Source organism: Paramormyrops kingsleyae, chromosome 5, assembly GCF_048594095.1.
Source record: "Paramormyrops kingsleyae isolate MSU_618 chromosome 5, PKINGS_0.4, whole genome shotgun sequence".
In the NCBI taxonomy this organism is placed as follows: domain Eukaryota; kingdom Metazoa; phylum Chordata; class Actinopteri; order Osteoglossiformes; family Mormyridae; genus Paramormyrops; species Paramormyrops kingsleyae.
In genome coordinates this window covers 8010313-8028040 of record NC_132801.1, presented here as the reverse complement: position 1 = coordinate 8028040, position 17728 = coordinate 8010313, and the positions used below count along the sequence as shown (strand labels likewise).

The window sequence follows — 17728 nt, the reverse complement described above, 5'->3', positions numbered from 1 at the left end:
GCACGCAGACGCCTCTCTGTGTCACTCTTCCTGGCTACCTCCATCTCATGTGCCCAGGTCAACGTGTCGCCGCCTAACTCCCCGTCGGGTGTGTTTTCCCACTGGCAAGCCCTCAGCCCTTCCCTAGGGTTGCAAAAATAGCTCACATAGCAAAAAGGTTCCCCTTTTAAGAACAGCACAAGAAGGTCAGTCTTTCAGTCCTGCCATTTGATACAGAGATCTTCTGGAATCCTGTATGAGGTGATTGAAGAAGACCTTTTGCTGGCTGGTAATGAAACAGTGGTCTCTCCCTCGCTTCCGGAACATTCCAGGCCATCTCCCACCCCACTGCCTCAGACGTACCAGGTCTGGGCACATGTAGGAGGAAGCAGCCATTGTCTGAAGGCATCCTTCAGGATTAGCTACTGAGACAGACAGGTGAGTGTTTGGCCTGCAGATCAGAAGCACTATGAGCTTTGGAAAGCAATGACTATCCTGAAGATAAGAATCTGCTGAGATAAGGATGAGTTTTTGAAAGACTCTCCATTTTACTGATGAGGTGAGCTAAAGGGGACTCATTTTCTTCTCTTCTAATAGCAACCGAACTTTTCCAGCTCATTACTCCGCTGTCAGATGCTAATGATGTACATAAATGATTCATTCCTGGATGATGAAAGATCTATATGTGCAGCAGCCCAGTAGCCCAGCTTGAACTGAAGTTAAACTGAAGTTAAAGTAAACTTAAACTTCGGTGAATGAGGGAAACGCCCTATAAGAATCAGGGCCAGATACAGGCATAGGCAGCTGCCAAGGGCCCGACTGATACAAGGGGCCCCCAACAAAGTCATGAAAAAATAAATATATTCATGGCCAGATGTAGCTATAGACAGGATAGCCAAGGGCCCCCGAATTACCCGCATTGTGGAGGAAGTGAAATAGTCATCAGTTTTCTTGGTAAGGAGGCTCTCCCAAGTATAGTTTTTCCAAGGAGCCTGAAACAGTAGATCGGGCCCTTATAAGAAAGTTTAGCAGACAGCAATCGTTAATGGCCTTTTTAGGTCATCTTTAACTAGGTTTTTGGAGGGAAATTATGTTGTTTTTTCACAGAATGGTTGAAATATAAACCAAGACATGATGTTGGAAGGTCTCAGTTCACCATTAACTGATATCATGGCCTGGTGAGTTTTAAAAACAGCAGCCTTGCCCCCCCCCCCCCCCCCCCCCCACCACCACCACACACCACACACATACACGCACACACACGCACACACACACACACACACACACACACACAGCCAAGATGCTGAATCATAAACCAAGGTGAAATTAGCCACCGGGTGATATTCTATCGCGCGCGTGTCGGTTTTTGCTCAGAGGTGTTGATGATCGACCCCTAAAACCAGCCATAGCCCCAACGTGGCCCAGCATGAGACATAGAGCGGATTCATGAGGAGACAGGATTTTCTCCCCATGCCTGAGTGAGTAACCTTACCCACGACTGACTAGTGCCAAAAAGGTGGATCGTCAGTAAACACTGACGTTGTGTATTATTGTCTTGTTTGGTTATTTATTTGATTACTTTTGTTTTTACTTTTCTGAACCAGGCATGATATTTTTATGATTTTATCATGATTTTATCTTCACAGCCTCTTCTGAGCCACCTCAGCATGATCCTTTCTGGAGTCTCCTGGAATTCGTGAGGATGGCTGGTGTCCTTCATCCCATGCACCGGGGACATGCCCACACGTCTGTTATGGGATGGTGATAATCCAGAACCGGCCGGGGTGGAGAACACAGTCAGCTGTGGAGGACATTACAGATGATGGTCTCTCCACCTGGGCGATGTTTTATTGCGATAAATAACACCAGCTTGCTTGCTTGGTTAGAAAGGTAAAATCGGGGCCAGATTCGGGTTCCGGGAGAACTCCTACTAGCCAGTTATATAAAGATATAAATTACTAGATATCTAAGCCCTTATCGATAAAAGTGTCAGCTAAGGCCAATGTACATGCCAAGAGTGGAAGCGAGCACGTGCCAGACACATTTTCGTGCGGCAGTCGGGGGGCGCTAATGAGCTGGTAACGTTCGTGCCCCAGATGAACGCTACATGGCCTGTATTGTGCTCTTGTCATTGAAAAAAATATCGCTTTCCCAGAATTCAGGTTTTCAACTTCCGTGGGATTTCACGATTTGGTCTGGCGTTAAAAGCCATTGTGGAAAGTTCGTCTTTGAAGTTTCTTGTTCCCGTTCAAGTCGGACAGGCCGCTCTTCGGTTTCGGATTTCTAGTTGAAGCTATAAAAGTTTCCCGTATTATTGTACGGATTTAAGTAAATGTACTATCTTTGCATCCTACTGAAATAAAGGAAATCAAACGCCTGATATCCGAGTTTTCCTGGATGGTTATGCAATGTTTATCCTTAAGGGTTTACATGGATATCATGAAACATTACTGTCCCCGCAGCAAAACTTTTCCTTTCCACTTGAGGTCATGTAATTGTGAATCCAGTATTATGTAATATAATTTTCATTTCCTTCTAAGTTTTTTCAAGATAGTATCGAATTTTACTTCTCATTTCACATTTTGTCATTCGACTTGATGATGTAGTACACAGATAAGTTTCTAAAACCCCCTAGTCACATCGACCATAATTGTATTTATTGCGGCAGTAAACTTTGACCGTATTTTATTTTAAAAGCCAATTCAACTTTTAATTTCCTTACTTCCTTAGATAGATATTACACAGCATTTTTCATTCCGTCATATGTTTTATGTCAGTTACATTCAGTATTAGTTACGTAACGTCTTCTGAAATTCATTTTTTTAATATAGAATTCTAAGACGTATATAGAATTCATAAGAGGGTCGTAATAATGCAACAACAATGAAGTAATTACTGGGAAACTGGGAACGTCCAAACGCAAGCGAAGTCCAACAGCGCCACCATGCGCTACTACAAAAGAAATGCAATGCGATGCCCAGAAAACTGCCGTCAGAAGTCGTATAATTCCGGCGGAAAATCCGCAGAGCCCATCTTTGATATTCGTTATCACATATATCACAAGAATAAACTGGACTAGAAGAAATCTGTGAACTCCATACTTATGGAGGAAACATCAGCAGTCGTCAATGGAATAGAATAGTGATACTTTTCTGACCCCCATGGGAAAATTTTCTTTACACTTTCTTTACACCTACATCTTTCTCTTCCTGTGACCTCCAGACATGGAGTTGGGGGTTAAAGGCCTTGCTCAGGAGCCCAACAGCAGCATCAGTCTGCCAGCCTTGGGATTCAAACCCGTGACCTTCTGGCCATGGGCACCAGTCCTGATGTCTATAAATGTCCCATGGTGTATGAGTGTGTATGTGTTTGTCGTGCCCTGTGAGGGACTGGCATCTCTCTCAGTGTGTACCTCGTGCCCTCTGCTGACTGGAATAGGCTCTAGGCGACCCTAAGCACAATTCATTTTAATTCAATTCAATTTATTTTCATTTATAGCGCCTTTCACAACGGAGTTGTCCCAAAGCACTTTACATGGATGTGTTGTGATACATTAAACATCATTAGAGAGAGTAATAGAGAACGGGGAAAAGGAAGGAAAGAAATTAAATAAAGTAAACCAAAAGACAACGGAGGAGAGGAACCAAAAGCTCCCAAGTAAGGAGAGAAAAAAACCTCTGGGGGTCCGAGGTCAACTGGCTGCCCCCCCCCCCCCGGGCATACTAACATCACTGAAAACAGAAAGAAGTGGTGCTTGCACTGAAGGCTGCACCCACGACGATGCAGTTCGTAGGTCCCATTTGCGATGTCACCCCTGAATGGGACTGAAACAGGATTCCATCATCCAGACATGTGGGAGATCAGAGAGCATGGATGGTCAGAACATGCATTGACACATAAATGGACAAGCATAGTAGATACAAATGACATGTACAGCAGCTCCAACAGCCATATAACGCTGACATCTCGCAGCGCATCTCAGACGCACCGAAGGCTGCTCCCGTAAACAGAAGTAATGGGCCTTCTGTCTAGATAAAATTACATTTCTTATAACCACCTGGGATAGGGTCCAGGCCACCCTGCTACCCTGACCAGAGGTGGAAATTTCAAAGCCAGAAAGTAAAAATCCAGACCGTGATTTTGTTCCAACCAACAAGTCGAGCGTTCTGTGACTGATTATGCTGAACTGGTCGGTTGAAACTAAATTGCGGTCTGGATTTTTACTTTCTGGATCTGAAATTTCCACCTCTGACTGTGACCAGAATAAGTGCTTGGAAAAACGGGAAAATTTCCCCCCGTTTTTCCAAGCACTTATATATATAAATATACATATATTTATTTCCTCTGGTTTTCCAATGCTTATGTCAACACCACGTCCTATACTATAATGTTAGTGTGTGTGTGTGTGTGTGTGTGTGTGTGTGTGTATATATATATATATATATATATATATACACTCACCTAAAGGATTATTAGGAACACCATACTAATACGGTGTTTGACCCCCTTTCGCCTTCAGAACTGCCTTAATTCTACGTGGCATTGATTCAACAAGGTGCTGAAAGCGTTCTTTAGAAATGTTGGCCCATATTGATAGGATAGTATCTTGCAGTTGATGGAGATTTGTGGGATGCACATCCAGGTCACGAAGCTCCCGTTCCACCACATCCCAAAGATGCTCTATTGGGTTGAGATCTGGTGACTGTGGGGGCCATTGTAGTACAGTGAACTCATTGTCATGTTCAAGAAACCAATTTGAAATGATTCGAGCTTTGTGACATGGTGCATTATCCTGCTGGAAGTAGCCATCAGAGGATGGGTACATGGTAGTCATAAAGGGATGGATATGGTCAGAAACAATGCTCAGGTAGGCCGTGGCATTTAAACGATGCCCAATTGGCACTAAGGGGCCTAAAGTGTGCCTAGAAAACATCCCCCACACCATTACACCACCACCACCAGCCTGCACAGTGGTAACAAGGCATGATGGATCCATGTTCTCATTCTGTTTACGCCAAATTCTGACTCTACCATTTGAATGTCTCAACAGAAATCGAGACTCATCAGTCCAGGCAACATTTTTCCAGTCTTCAACTGTCCAATTTTGGTGAGCTCGTGCAAATTGTAGCCTCTTTTTCCTATTTGTAGTGGAGATGAGTGGTACCCGGTGGGGTCTTCAGCTGTTGTAGCCCATCCGCCTCAAGATTGTGCGTGTTGTGGCTTCACAAATGCTTTGCTGCATACCTCGGTTGTAACGAGTGGTTATTTCAGTCAAAGTTGCTCTTCTATCAGCTTGAATCAGTCGGCCCATTCTCCTCTGACCTCTAGCATCAACAAGGCATTTTCGCCCACAGGACTGCCGCATACTGGATGTTTTTCCCTTTGCACACCATTCTTTGTAAACCCTAGAAATGGTTGTGCGTGAAAATCCCAGTAAATGAGCAGATTGTGAAATACTCAGACCGGCCCGTCTGGCACCAACAACCATGCCACGCTCAAAATTGCTTAAATCACCTTTCTTTCCCATTCTGACATTCAGTTTGGAGTTCAGGAGATTGTCTTGACCAGGACCACACCCCTAAATGCATTGAAGCAACTGCCATGTGATTGGTTGATTAGAGAATTGCATTAATGAGAAATTGAACAGGTGTTCCTAATAATCCTTTAGGTGAGTGTATATATATATATATATATATATATATATATATATATATATATAATTGCCTGACTACGTGCTTCATTGGTTGGGTGTCAAACCCATAATTTCGCGTATTTTATTTTAATATGTGGCACTGGTGGAGAAAGCACACAGAGTTTGTACAGAACATCAGAACATGTACAATAACAACGGGATATTATATTCTAATTCTAGTGTGTTAATGTGTGATTGAATACCCTGCGATTAACTGGGTGTCAAATGATCATGGAACGTGGATTCTAAATAGTTCAAATTCTTTTAATAGTTAGGCCTAAATTTACTTCGTTAAATAAAATATTTCAGAAGAACAAACGCTATGTAGACCAAATACTATGCGTATCCTTTTCACCAAAAAATAAAATCTATTTTTATACTTAGACAAATATGGAATGCTACAGAATATAAATAAATAATAATGCCCATATCAAACTCAAAAATAACTCTCTAATTGTGGAGCGAGAGGGCAGGAGACAGGAAACCGGAGGTGGACAGGAGGGCGATAGGAGAACGCCACCACAAGAGGGCGCCCGAGAGGCCGTCTACTCTACATTCCGACAAAAATAGAATAAAGGGGGTGTTTCGTTTTCTGGTGTAACTGTCTTCCTGTCGCTGTCGCCCCACCAGACATCCGGGTTTACTTCAAACTGGTTTGTTTGATCAGTAGAAATTGAGGTTGCACGGCTCAGTCCCAGCGTGACGGTGGGTTATTGCAGAGAGCAGCTAGCCGTGTTATCCGGCCGGAGAGCATAACGCTGACATCTCGCAGCGCATCTCAGACGCACCGAAGGCTGCTCCCGTGGCTAACCGGGTAAGATAACACGCTCGGCAAGCTTCTCGTTAAATAAGATATTCATCATAGGGTCTAGTTTTTAAATATGACTAAGTAATAACGCTCCTGTATCGTATGCGTGCTGGTCTGATGCGAAGGTAGCTACCCTTTTGTTGCGATGCTTCGTGTCGGCAGTACTTTTCATAGCCAACTGCTGTGTTGGTAAATATAGAAACGCCGCTGCGTTTTTAGAAATGTTGAATTTTGCATGTAGGGCGGGCGTCGCACGTGGTTTTGGACGCCGTGTAATTGCCCTGTCGGCTTTAATCGCTGGCGCGTCTGTGTGCAGTAAAGATATCAAAATGTTATTTTATCCAGTTGGCCATAAAACCATTTACTTATCTGCTGTTCATGTTGGTGTTTTCTGACGGTCCTGACAGCGAACTTATCTTTACGGATTTTTAATTGTTACGTTGCCTGCGAGTCTGTTTGCTGCGCATTCGGGCTCGGACTGTGCCACAGGGCGTTTCAGAGAGTGCCCATCCTTTCACGGTTCTTTGTCTCTGCATTGTTTGTTTGTTTCAGTGTCCTACCTGTGTAAGCTAATTTAGTGAAACTTTGCGTGTAGTGAGACTTTCTTTCTGACAGGGGTCGGCTCTGCCCTTCTTGCCGGCTGTAAAGTTGCCCCGCTTGCAAGGTATCTGTAGACGGACGCGGGTGCGTTCCTGCGGCTCGAGCCCCGGGCTGGCATCAAGCTGGCGCCAGGCCATGTGCGTCTGCGCATGCGCCTTGTGTCTCAGGCCGCGCCGGCCGCCCTGTGACTCTCGCTGTGCCCCGGATCGATGTCGGTCCCCATGCGCGGTTTTCTAGCGTGTTAAACACTGATCCGGGTCGGGGATGGGGGCAGCGTCGCAGATCTGGATCTCAAGTGGGGAAGCCCCCCCCCCCCTTTTTTTTTTAAAGAAACGTATACATTATGAAACCTTACAGATGACTTAAAGTATAAGCTGCGCAGGGCACATTTGGTCGTGTTGCTAAGCGACCATAATAATAATAATAATAATAGATATGGTTGCTTAGCAACACTAATCATAATAATATGTATGAGCGTCATCTCATTTAGCTGAGTTTTGTCTCATTTGTTAGCCCGCCTCATTCCACGCCTCACGTTATCTGTAGCCCTGTGTGCTGGGCCACCCCACCCTAACCCTACTCTCTCTTAATAATGGCCTCTTTCTCTCCCTCTGTCAGTGTTTTCAGTTCCCCTTCTCTTTCCGTCTTGCTGTATTGTGGTTTCCCCATCTAATCGAATATGTGGAACTTGCCACCAAGTCACGCTATGTGAGCATGCAGCATCGCCCACCACCCCCCCCCCGGCATCTCTCTGCGTTACAGACCGACGGCTGGGTCACAGCAGGCAGGGCGGGGGTCACAAGTGTGTGCCTGTTTGTGGTAAAGCAAGGGGGTGCGTGGGTCATGAGTGGAGGAGGGGTCGGCGGGCCATGTAAGGTTGGGTTAGAAATTTAAAAAGGCCAAATAATCCAGCAGATCCTCACTACCAAATGGCTATAGCTGAGCTATGAAGCCATAGTAATAACAGAATTTTACAACTCATAAGAAAACACCCGCAGTGTATATCATTAGTAGTTAAAAAAAAAAACAATTCTGAGGTCTTGAAAGTATGTGTAACTCATCAAAAACGGTGATGCAAAACTATTTCGGAAATTCGTTGAATTACAACACAATATGTTAAGCCTGAGCACCTTGTTTTTTCATGTTAAGGGGGGGCGGGGTGTCTGTCTTCAGGCCTGAGCGCCCCCTCCCCCTCAGCTGTGTCCCAGTGGCCCGTGTCCATCAGAGCTTCAGAACACATCCCCGTTAGCTTAGCCGCGGATTTGTCCAGCGTAGCTGCGTGTGGCTTATCTGGGGTCTCCTTATGTGATGCGCGCAGAGCGAGGAGCAGCAATCAGCAGTGTGTTTGACGCCATGAGCTTTCTGCACACTGCAGCCGTATTTTTATATCTAATGAATAGCTTTGGATTTACTACCAGGTTGGTTGAGTAGATGTTGGGGCGCCGGTTGCTTTCTGATTCTCACGGGCTGCTGCTGATAGATTAGATGCTTTAGCCGGATTTCTGGTGCCGCATAGCCTGGTGCTGCGTGGTTGGGTCCAGAGTTCAATGCCGACGCGTAGGGAGATGGGAAGGAAACACCGAGGCCTGGAGGCTTTGGGAAACGGCAGGACGTGGCCGTAAATGATCAGTGATTATGGATTAGGAATCGATTACATGGGTGCCTCACAGGCTAGTAGGGTAAAGAAAAGATAGCATAGAGAGACGTGTCCCACACAGGGCACTCAGTGGGGGCGGTAGGAGTGACCCTAACCACACCTCTCTGGTGCTGTGTGTCCTGTGTTACTGCCCTCCCAGTTAATTATCCACCTCCCCCCCCCCCCAGCAATGTCACGGCGCAGCTCGAGACTCGTGACCACCGGTTACTACCAGGCCGATGATGATGCTGCCAGCACGAGCTCCACCGGCTCCACCGGCCAGATCTCCTACCGGGAGAGTCCTCTCAGGTACGCAGCGCCCCCCTGTGGATATATATTGTCGGAAGCTGTTTGTTTGCATGACGCTGAGCCTGTATGTGGAGACTTCTGTAAGGCATGCATGCAACGCCTCCCCCCCCCCCCCATCCCCATCTGAGCTGCCCTCCGACTCTCCCTGTGTTCGCCTCACACCCCCCACCTCTCTGGCAGGGTTTTCAAGAAGAAGACGGGGGGGCGCAAGGCGGCGTCGTCGCGCTATGCGTCCACGGTCACCTCCGCTGAGTCCGTGGGCCAGTTCAGCGAGGAGGCAGCAGGGTACTGGGGTGAGTGGTACCCGTGGTTGGATCTGAGAACGCCAGTGTCCCCCTTCTCCATCCAAAATGTTTCAGATAAATGGCCTGAGCCTGTTCCCAGACCCAGGCTTTACTCTCAGCTGTATATGTGTGTATTTCCATATAAAGCAGTGCATGATGGGATTAGGGCTGCACAATATCGCACCGCGATTAAATGGTGCATCTGCAGTAAGCACCAGGGTTTCTATGAGGGGTGTAAGAACCTGTCCAGATGCCGGCGTTTCCGTACTGCATGGATGTTCATGTACAGCCACAATTTGATGAGCAGGTTAGTATTGCACCCAAAATATTAATGAGAGCCATATTGTGATGCACAGAAGTTACTTATCTGTATGAATTCAGCATTTCCTTATGTTTAATTAATGTGTCGGGGTGCAAAAAGTACCGCCACACAACCGATGTATTTTTTACCTTGTTTATCCACAAGATTTCCTCTTATAAAATATGTTCTGGCGGTTGAGCTGTGCCTTTCTTCACCGCCGCCTCAGTACTCATCCCTTTCACGGTGAACCAAAACGCTAGCATGCTGCGCCCCGCTAACCAAATTTACTTAGCATAAGGATTCACTGCATTTATACAGGATGGTCATTTTTGAGTATCACAATGCACGTAGGCGTGCAACTAATCTACTTACCAAATTGTGGCCGTATGTAAACTATGTAAAGCCCAGGTGATTATTGCGCGCGCTATAGAGTCGCAACGCGAAATCGTGCAGCCCTACATGCGATATGCAAAAATGAAAGAATCTTCATGTACCTCTACTCATGCTTATACAGATGGCAAATAAAGCATCATGTTTTCATTTTGTGTCTCTTTAAATTCTACGCATGGTCTTCAGGACCCCTGAAAAATAGCTCCTCCTCATCCTCTGTAAGGAGCTCCAGCGTGGACGGGCCCCTGCCGGCCTCCTCTGCGTTCCCTGGGGCGAGCAGCCTCTCTGAGGTCCAAGAGCACTCGTCTGGATACTCCTCCTCGGAGGAGGGAGTTTATGGCCAGCGGTTCGGTGACTATCCGCATTTCTGCTTTCCTGCCGTCTGGGTGCATGTTTGTGTCCTTCACATCTTCTTCATGCGCATTTCCCTGCATCTGGTTTTGCTTGATTTTCTGCCGCCTCTGTGCTCCCAGGTTCTGCCCAGCCCTCCGCAAGACCGGAGTTCACATTCAGCGACGCAATGCACTCTCCAGGTAACATGCCTTTTGCATCGATCAGTGGCGCCCCCTTGTGGGGCGGAGGCCTGTCAGTAGAGCTGAATGCGGGAGCTGGACAGCTGGGGTTAGTCATGCAGACGGCTATTGCACCCAAAGCCAGGAAGGTAAACCCAGTCATACCAGTGCCAGTTCTCGCTCAAACCTGCCTCTGGGTCAGACTTGCTACAGCTCCGGCAGAGATTAAGTCTGCTTTCAGCGACGTATCTGAACAAGTCCAAACTTTGTGGAGTTCCAGGTTTGGCCACATGCGAAGCGTCTCAGTGCTGTAGGCTTTTAAAGACGGCTGTGATGGGAGGTGTGAGCTCATATGCACCCGGCAGTGGTTAGCCGTTCCTGTTAAAGCCTGCTGTTATGGTTCGTGGTTTGTTTCTCCGGTACAGAATGCTGTCCTGCAGGGCTGCCGGGTCAGGCCAGCGTGATGCTGCCTGTCGTTATTAATCCCCCTGTCTTTCACAGCTCGAGCGGCCGCCATGTTGTTCTGGTGGCTGGGGACGGCCTGGTACAGCCTCACCTCCGGCTGCTCGCTGTTGGACGTGTTCCTGCTCAGCAGGTAGCGGGCCGTGTCTCTCTCGTGTGTGCGTGTCAGCGTGCCCCGGGGTGCGTTACACTCTCGGTGTGTCGCTGCAAGATTAGTGAAGTTTATCCATCTACCTGCCCGTCTCCCTATCTCTGACACCTCCTCGATGTCTGTGGGCGCTTCTGTATTTCATTCTGCATCGCTGTCCAGTTTAGGGAAATGACTGATATTTCCTTGCAGACGGACTGCAGCCGTGACGAAGGCCATCTTGCTTTTCTTTCTCTTCCTCTTCCTGGCATTTGGTGAGTTTCTCCGTGCATGCTGGGCAAATCAATGTGGCGTCTTGCCTGTGGGGGTTGCCACAAATGGCAGAACATTGTGCCTTTGCTTATTAAAAAAAAAAAAAAAAAAGCACACAAATTTAAGCCTCTCTCTCTTAAGTACGAAAATCGAAATACTGTCTGTAGCGTGTCCTGAAATGGTGGTTAGTACCCTCACTGTTCTCCAGTATGGGTGACTCTTACACTATCACATTACAGGAATGTCAGCTTGACACCATCAAACAGAAATCATGTCAGTTTCCTGGTTGTCCTCGCTGATCCACCTCTATATCCATGTCTCCCTGAATCAGAATTCTGCACAGTACCGATGTACTATGCTAAGTCACTCTGGATATTGTGTTAAGTCACTGGGCCCAGTTCGTGTGCTAAACCAGGGCTGATGATTTGCTGTGTGTGGTCCGTAGAACTCGTCTAAACTCTGGCCTGTCTGCATGCAGGCTTGTGGTACTGGTACCCCTATCTCCCCGGCTTCCTCGCCTCCAGTGCTGGAAGAAAGGCTGGTCCCACTCTCCACAAGCCCAACTCCGCCATCCTTCAGGTCAGTGCTTCCAAGCGGTGTCCCGCGCCATTGGCCGAGCCCCCCGTCCTTCCGAGCGGTGTCCCGCGCCATTGGCCGAGCCCCCCGTCCTTCCGAGCGGTGTCCCGCGCCATTGGCCGAGCCCCCCGTCCTTCCGAGCGGTGTCCCGCGCCATTGGCCGAGCCCCCCGTCCATCCGAGCGGTGTCCCGCGCCATTGGCCGAGCCCCCCGTCATTCTGTCAGCATACATGCTCTCTTCTTCCCCTTAATCTGACACCTCTTCTATGTCTTTTCTGGTATCAGCCTCAACCACATCATAAAATAAAAGCTGTCAGAAGTCGTGTAGCTTTTAAACTCGCTGCTTAATTTAGACTGACGGGTGGATTAGTGGAATTAACTTTGCTGTGTTTGCTAGTCTGCTGTGTTGCCAGCGCTTTATATAAATCTGCCCAAAGGATGGGTGTGGAGGTGCCGCTTGCTCTCCTTTCCCTCCTCTTTCCTCTTTCTCCTCTCTCCTTCTTCTCCCCTTTCCATTTTTTCCTTCCTCTTCTTTCTTCCGCTCATTTGTCTCCCCGTCGCTCCCAGGAAGGAGCGGCGGCCCCTGACCTGCCGGCGCTCCGGAACGAAATCCACGGCCAGCTGGTGGAGCAGGAGACGCGCTGGCTGCTGCAGAAGGAGCAGGCGAGGCAGGCGGAGGAGAAGAGGAGTCGGGAGGATGAGGAGCAGAGGGAGACTGTGCGGGTGAGAGAGGAGGAAGCTGTGCCTGCTGTGTGGGGGACTGACTCATGGGGAGCTGTCAGTGCCTATTATACAGAGTGGGGGGGGTTAAAAAGGGGGGGAGGGGCACACAGGTGACACTGTGTCTCTTGTTATGGTTATAATTAGACCCCCACCCTGCCCTGCCTTTCTCTGTCTCTTCTAGAGGGAGATTTCATTGTTAAGGCAGGACAGACAAACGCTGCACCAGCAGTTAGAGGTAAGTGGGTGTGGCCTAATGTAAGTGGGTGTGGCCTAATGTAAGTGGGTGTGGCCTCAGAGTTGCTGTGGGATCGTGCAGTCGAGGCCGGACGTGTGATGGGTGTGTCGCCGTTGGTGTCTCCCCTCAAGGTGTTGACAACCGAGCTGAGTGGCCTGAAGTCATCGCTGAAGAGGTGGGTTTGCCTCTGCACTGGTTATGTTGTCGCCTTACGGTCATGAGGCGGTTCCTGCTTTAATTCTCTGGAAGCGGTGCGTCACGGACCTGGTGTCTGTCGCCCCCTAGTGTGGAAAATGAGCATCACAGTCGGCTGGGCCGGGAAACAGCCGGAATAGACAAACATATTAGCGACTTGCGGGCCGACGTCCACTCCCTGTACGAGACGACCGACTTGCTGAAGCAGAAAGTGGAATCCCAAGAAGCAGCCAGTGCCAAGGTACTAAGGAGTGGGTTATTACACAGAAATCACACCACTGTCAGTATACTGACCACCATCTGAAGGTTTGTGGCATCTGCAGTGATGGGTTCCCTGTTCTTTCCCAGCTGAAGGATGAGCTCACCCAGTGGCTTCTGAAGCACCTGTCTGAGGGCAGAGCAGCTGTCGTGCTCCGGCCTGAGCTGCAGGGGGCGCTGGAGAGCCTGGAGAGGAAGCTGCTGCAGAGGCTGGCGGAGGACCGGGAGCAGGAGAAGCAGGACGCCTGGAGGAGCGTGGGGGAGGCGCTGCAGGGGGAGGGTGTGGGTGCTGTCACAGTGCAGGTATGCTGATGTGGGGGGGGGGGGGTTCTCTCTCTGATGGGGTAGGTGGGGGCACAGGGCAGGTTAAACTGAACCGTGATGCATCTCTGTACCTGGAGCAGGACGTGCAGCAGATCGTGCACAGAGCCCTGAGCCTGTACAGAGCGGACAGCATCGGCATGGCCGACTATGCCCTGGAGTCCTCAGGTAACCCCCCCCCCACCCCGGCACGGTGCATTGTGGGTCTTCCTGAGTGTGGCGACTCCAAGGTCTGTCCACCAGGATCTGAGAAGTGTGTTGGATACAGATAGTTGTAAGGAAGTCGCAAATATGTGAAGATCTGAAACAATTTAAAGCTCCGTTATGTTTAATCTCATGGTTAAGGGGAGGATTAACTGTTAAGTGACTGGATTTGTATTGAATAATTTGTCTAGTTTAGGCATAGCCTTTAATGAGATTCTATCTGACCAAGATAAACACTTGCTTAATTGTACATCTTTATGTGCATATTATTTTATACTTTATGTAGCCTTAATAGCAGAAATAATCTTATTGTTTCTGTCCTCTTATTTCTTTAGGATATTAATTTATTCCACATTATTATGATCACAATGAGTTATTAGGGGGTTGAATAGCTTTTCTTCCCGCCATTTAAGGTGCTAGATTCCCAGGCATTAAGCGGAGTTTCGGGCTTTTAAGAGCTTGGCTCCTTCCAGCCATGTGGCAGATGCTGGTCTCACTGCTCGTCTATCTGCAGGAGCCAGTGTGCTGAACACTCGCTGCTCAGCCACCTACCACACCAGGACGGCCTGCGTCAGCCTCTTCGGCGTGCCACTGTGGTACCACTCGGAAAGTCCGCGCACCGTCATCCAGGTCCGGCTGAAGCCCTGACCGTCAAGCACCCCCGCATCTGACCCGTCTGTCTCTGTCCGTCCGTCCGTCCGTCTGTCTCTGTCAGTCTGTCTCTGTCAGTCTGTCTCTGTCTGTCTGTCTCTGTCTGTCTGTCTCTGTCAGTCTGTCTCTGTCTGTCTGTCTCTGTCTGTCTGTCTCTGTCTGTCTGACGGACGTCTGTCCGTCCGTCTGTCCGTCTCTGTCCGTCTGTCTGTCTCTGTCCGTCCATCTGCCGGTCTTTCTCTGGCTCAGACTATTGGTCAGATTCTCCTGACGATTCCAGCATTGCCTTGGATACAAAGCCAGTGTTTTTTTATATATGTGTATATATAAAATATAAAAATTTAGTAGCAATAAACTCCACGACTGTTGAATTCACAGCTTTGTGTCGCATTTCTCTTTCTCTTGTTCTCCTGCAGCCGGACCTCTATCCCGGGAAGTGCTGGGCCTTCCAGGGGAGTGAAGGCTTCCTGGTCATCGCCCTGTCGTACCCCGTCCACATTACCCACGTCACCCTGGAGCACCTGCCCAAAGTCCTGTCCCCGACCGGCCACATTGACAGCGCCCCCCGCGATTTCTCTGTCTATGTGAGTAACTGGAATGAGCGCCCCCCACAGGTGATGCCTTGAAAACGCTGCTTCTACATTTGCGGAATCTTTCCCCCCCCCCCCTCCCGAACAGGGAATAACAAGTGAGACTGAGGAGGGCACTCTCCTGGGAAAGTTCACGTACGACCAGGACGGAGAACCCATCCAGACGTTCAAACTGCCGGTCAGTGGCTCGTAACAGCTGGCGATCGAATCCAAAATGTGCAGAGTGTCAGTGTGTCTCCCCCCTTTCCTGGGGGGGTGCGTGAGGAAGCTGATTTTAATCTGTATTCTCTGTGTCTTTTCCAGAAGCCCGTGGAGAAGGTGTACCGCATGGTCGAGTTGCGCATTCTCACTAACTGGGGTCACCCCGAGTACACGTGCGTGTACCGCTTCAGGGTACACGGAAAGCACCCTAGCAAATGAAGTGCCCCCCCCCCCACCTGAAAAGGGCATGCCTCAAGCCCTGGGGCAAGGTTGGAGAGATCCACAATCGAGTCACCATTTCTCTATGCAAAAAAGGGCGTGGTATGGTTTCTGTAAAAGCTTGCAGGGGGCGTCCGAGCTTAGCTGTGCTAAACACCTCCATCAGCAGGATTTTGGGCTTGGATCTCGACACCGGACACCTGTCCGTGAGCTGACTTTGCAAAAAATAAGGCCTGATATTCCGCTCTGTCATGCTGGACATTGAAGGAGCACAATAAAACTCAAGCAGACACATCCACTCGGAGACAAACGGAATGAGGATCAAATACACGTACAATCCACACGTACAAGTTAAAATAATGCAATTAAATGTTTGGCATGTTGCACTATATGAGAAAATATTTCCTTTAATGTGTCATTTTGGAGTCAATCCATTTGTTGCACTTGCTGTATATTTTCAGTCTGTGTTTGTATATACTTATTAATGACAAAGGGCTACTAGTCATTTTAAAGCGTGGAAGGATGTTTTATTTAAAAGCGTTATTCTTTTTTTGTTTCTCATCTGTTTCTCGCAAAGACTGTCTCTCACTGATCTATTAAGTCACTCTTTTGCCTTGAAGTGTAAATTCAGTATTACAGTAGTCCAGACCTCTTAGAAGGTGGAACAGTTAGAAAGTTTACCTATTCTACCCTGTGCAGCCTGGGATAAGCTCCAGGCCCCCTTAATCCTGTAAGGGGAGGGAAGATGGTCTTTTGAAATCGACGCCTGTTTTCGACTAACGGTCTGATTCTGGTCGGATGAGCTCGTACACCCTGTCCCGTCAGCCACCGTCATTCAGGGCGGCTTGGCTCAAACGTTGCGAGCAGGTAGCGTGTTTTGTCCTAAACTAGGGAGAACGCAGGTGGGGGATTCTGGTGTGCTCTGGACGTGCGGTCCCATCACCCTCCAGGCTGATGAGCTCCATCCGGGGCGCCTCTGAGAGATGGCCCAGAAATTTCCTGTTGGGACGGACATGTCGGTGTCATTCTCTTAAAGGAAGCATTTCCAGTGTCCCTTTTTTCTGACTTTCTCTGTCTTATGACTCGAGAAGTTTGTAGTCTACCGTGTATGTTGTGTATGTCCAGCATAGCAGTGACACACTTGCTTCTATAGGGCTGTGTGTTTGACCCGATTCTGCTCTACCTCCTCCAAACAGTAAACGTGCCACAGGAGTCTGTTTGTCAAGAGGAATATACAGGATTGTGTAAAAGTCTTAGGCAGTAAAAGGAAATGATTTTTAGATCTTTATCTTGGTGTAAAACTATGAATTTATGTCTGTTGAAGTGTGTCAGCTAAGCCATTTCAAAACCTTTCCTAAAGTCACCCCAGTACTTCCAGTGACCATCCATTACATCTTTATTTTATATACCATGTATTTTTGACTCTGGTAGCTGTACCAACCAATAACTAATAAAATTGATAAGCTGAGGTGGGGGTGAAATTTAACAACCACATGGAATGACTGAGGTGCCCCTGAGGAGAGGTTTGGGAACTGAAGCGGTGTTCATCTAGCCATCCAACAAGATATCAGTAACTGTTTGGAGCAGAGAAGAAATTCTTAGTTTTTATTGTGTTATTAATTTGTGTCTGTTCTAATGTTGGTGTTTTTCGTCTGAGAAAATACACACTTACTACCCATGTAAATAACTTCAAACATTTTTGACTGCCTGAAACTTTTGCACTGTACTGCACATATGGTGACTATTCTGAAATTGCACTTTTGTTCCCCTTAAAATATTTTGTTTGCAAATTGGGAAAACAGATGTCTAAGAAAGCTTTAATTGATGCCATGTACTTCCTGTAGTAACCTCTGTTATTCTGTTAGATTGCAGCCCCCATTGCACTGTGCAGGATCAGGGTGTCGACTCGTCGCCTTAACTTTACGGGGGGGTCAATCATAAGTGCTTATCCCTTTAGTCACAAGTGTGATCTATGGTACGTTTCACTGGTAATTCATCTTCTCATTATTATCATTGCTTTGTTGTATATTTAAGTTATGTAAGCCAAGAGGACAAATTGTCTCATTGTGTCTAAAGTAAATAAAAAGATTGTTTTTGATTAACCTTTAAGAATGATTGTCCTGAGAGCCTCAATTTGGGGGGGGACGACAAACCGTTTACCATGGAATGATGAATCAATTCC

General features: G+C 47.9%; 1 protein-coding gene and 1 long non-coding RNA gene across 2 annotated transcripts; both read left to right on the top strand.

Moving 5' to 3' along the window:
• The first annotated feature begins 1365 nt into the window (after positions 1–1365).
• Positions 1366–2366, top strand: LOC140590974 (uncharacterized). The gene is made up of 2 exons (XR_011991860.1): positions 1366–1457; positions 1626–2366. It is a non-coding gene; the product is annotated as an uncharacterized lncRNA (long non-coding RNA).
• A 3837-nt stretch (positions 2367–6203) lies between these two features.
• Positions 6204–17658, top strand: sun2 (Sad1 and UNC84 domain containing 2). The gene is made up of 18 exons (XM_023814575.2): positions 6204–6485; positions 8904–9024; positions 9205–9317; positions 10186–10350; positions 10473–10532; positions 11013–11106; positions 11314–11375; positions 11852–11952; positions 12517–12672; positions 12854–12907; positions 13039–13082; positions 13193–13343; positions 13451–13663; positions 13765–13849; positions 14400–14515; positions 14953–15120; positions 15215–15304; positions 15430–17658. Exons 2-18 carry the CDS (start codon positions 8906–8908, stop codon positions 15544–15546), a joined length of 1908 nt encoding a protein of 635 aa, XP_023670343.2. The 5' UTR covers positions 6204–6485; positions 8904–8905; the 3' UTR covers positions 15547–17658.
• Positions 17659–17728: the final 70 nt, after the last annotated feature.

Coding starts and splice junctions, on each gene's coding strand:
- sun2 (XM_023814575.2), top strand. CDS start 8,906: ATGTCACGGCGCAGCTCGAGACTCGTGACCACCGGTTACTACCAGGCC. Junction 13,083..13,192: donor CTGAAGTCATCGCTGAAGAG/GTGGGTTTGCCT, acceptor GTCGCCCCCTAG/TGTGGAAAATGAGCATCACA. Junction 13,664..13,764: donor TGGGTGCTGTCACAGTGCAG/GTATGCTGATGT, acceptor TACCTGGAGCAG/GACGTGCAGCAGATCGTGCA.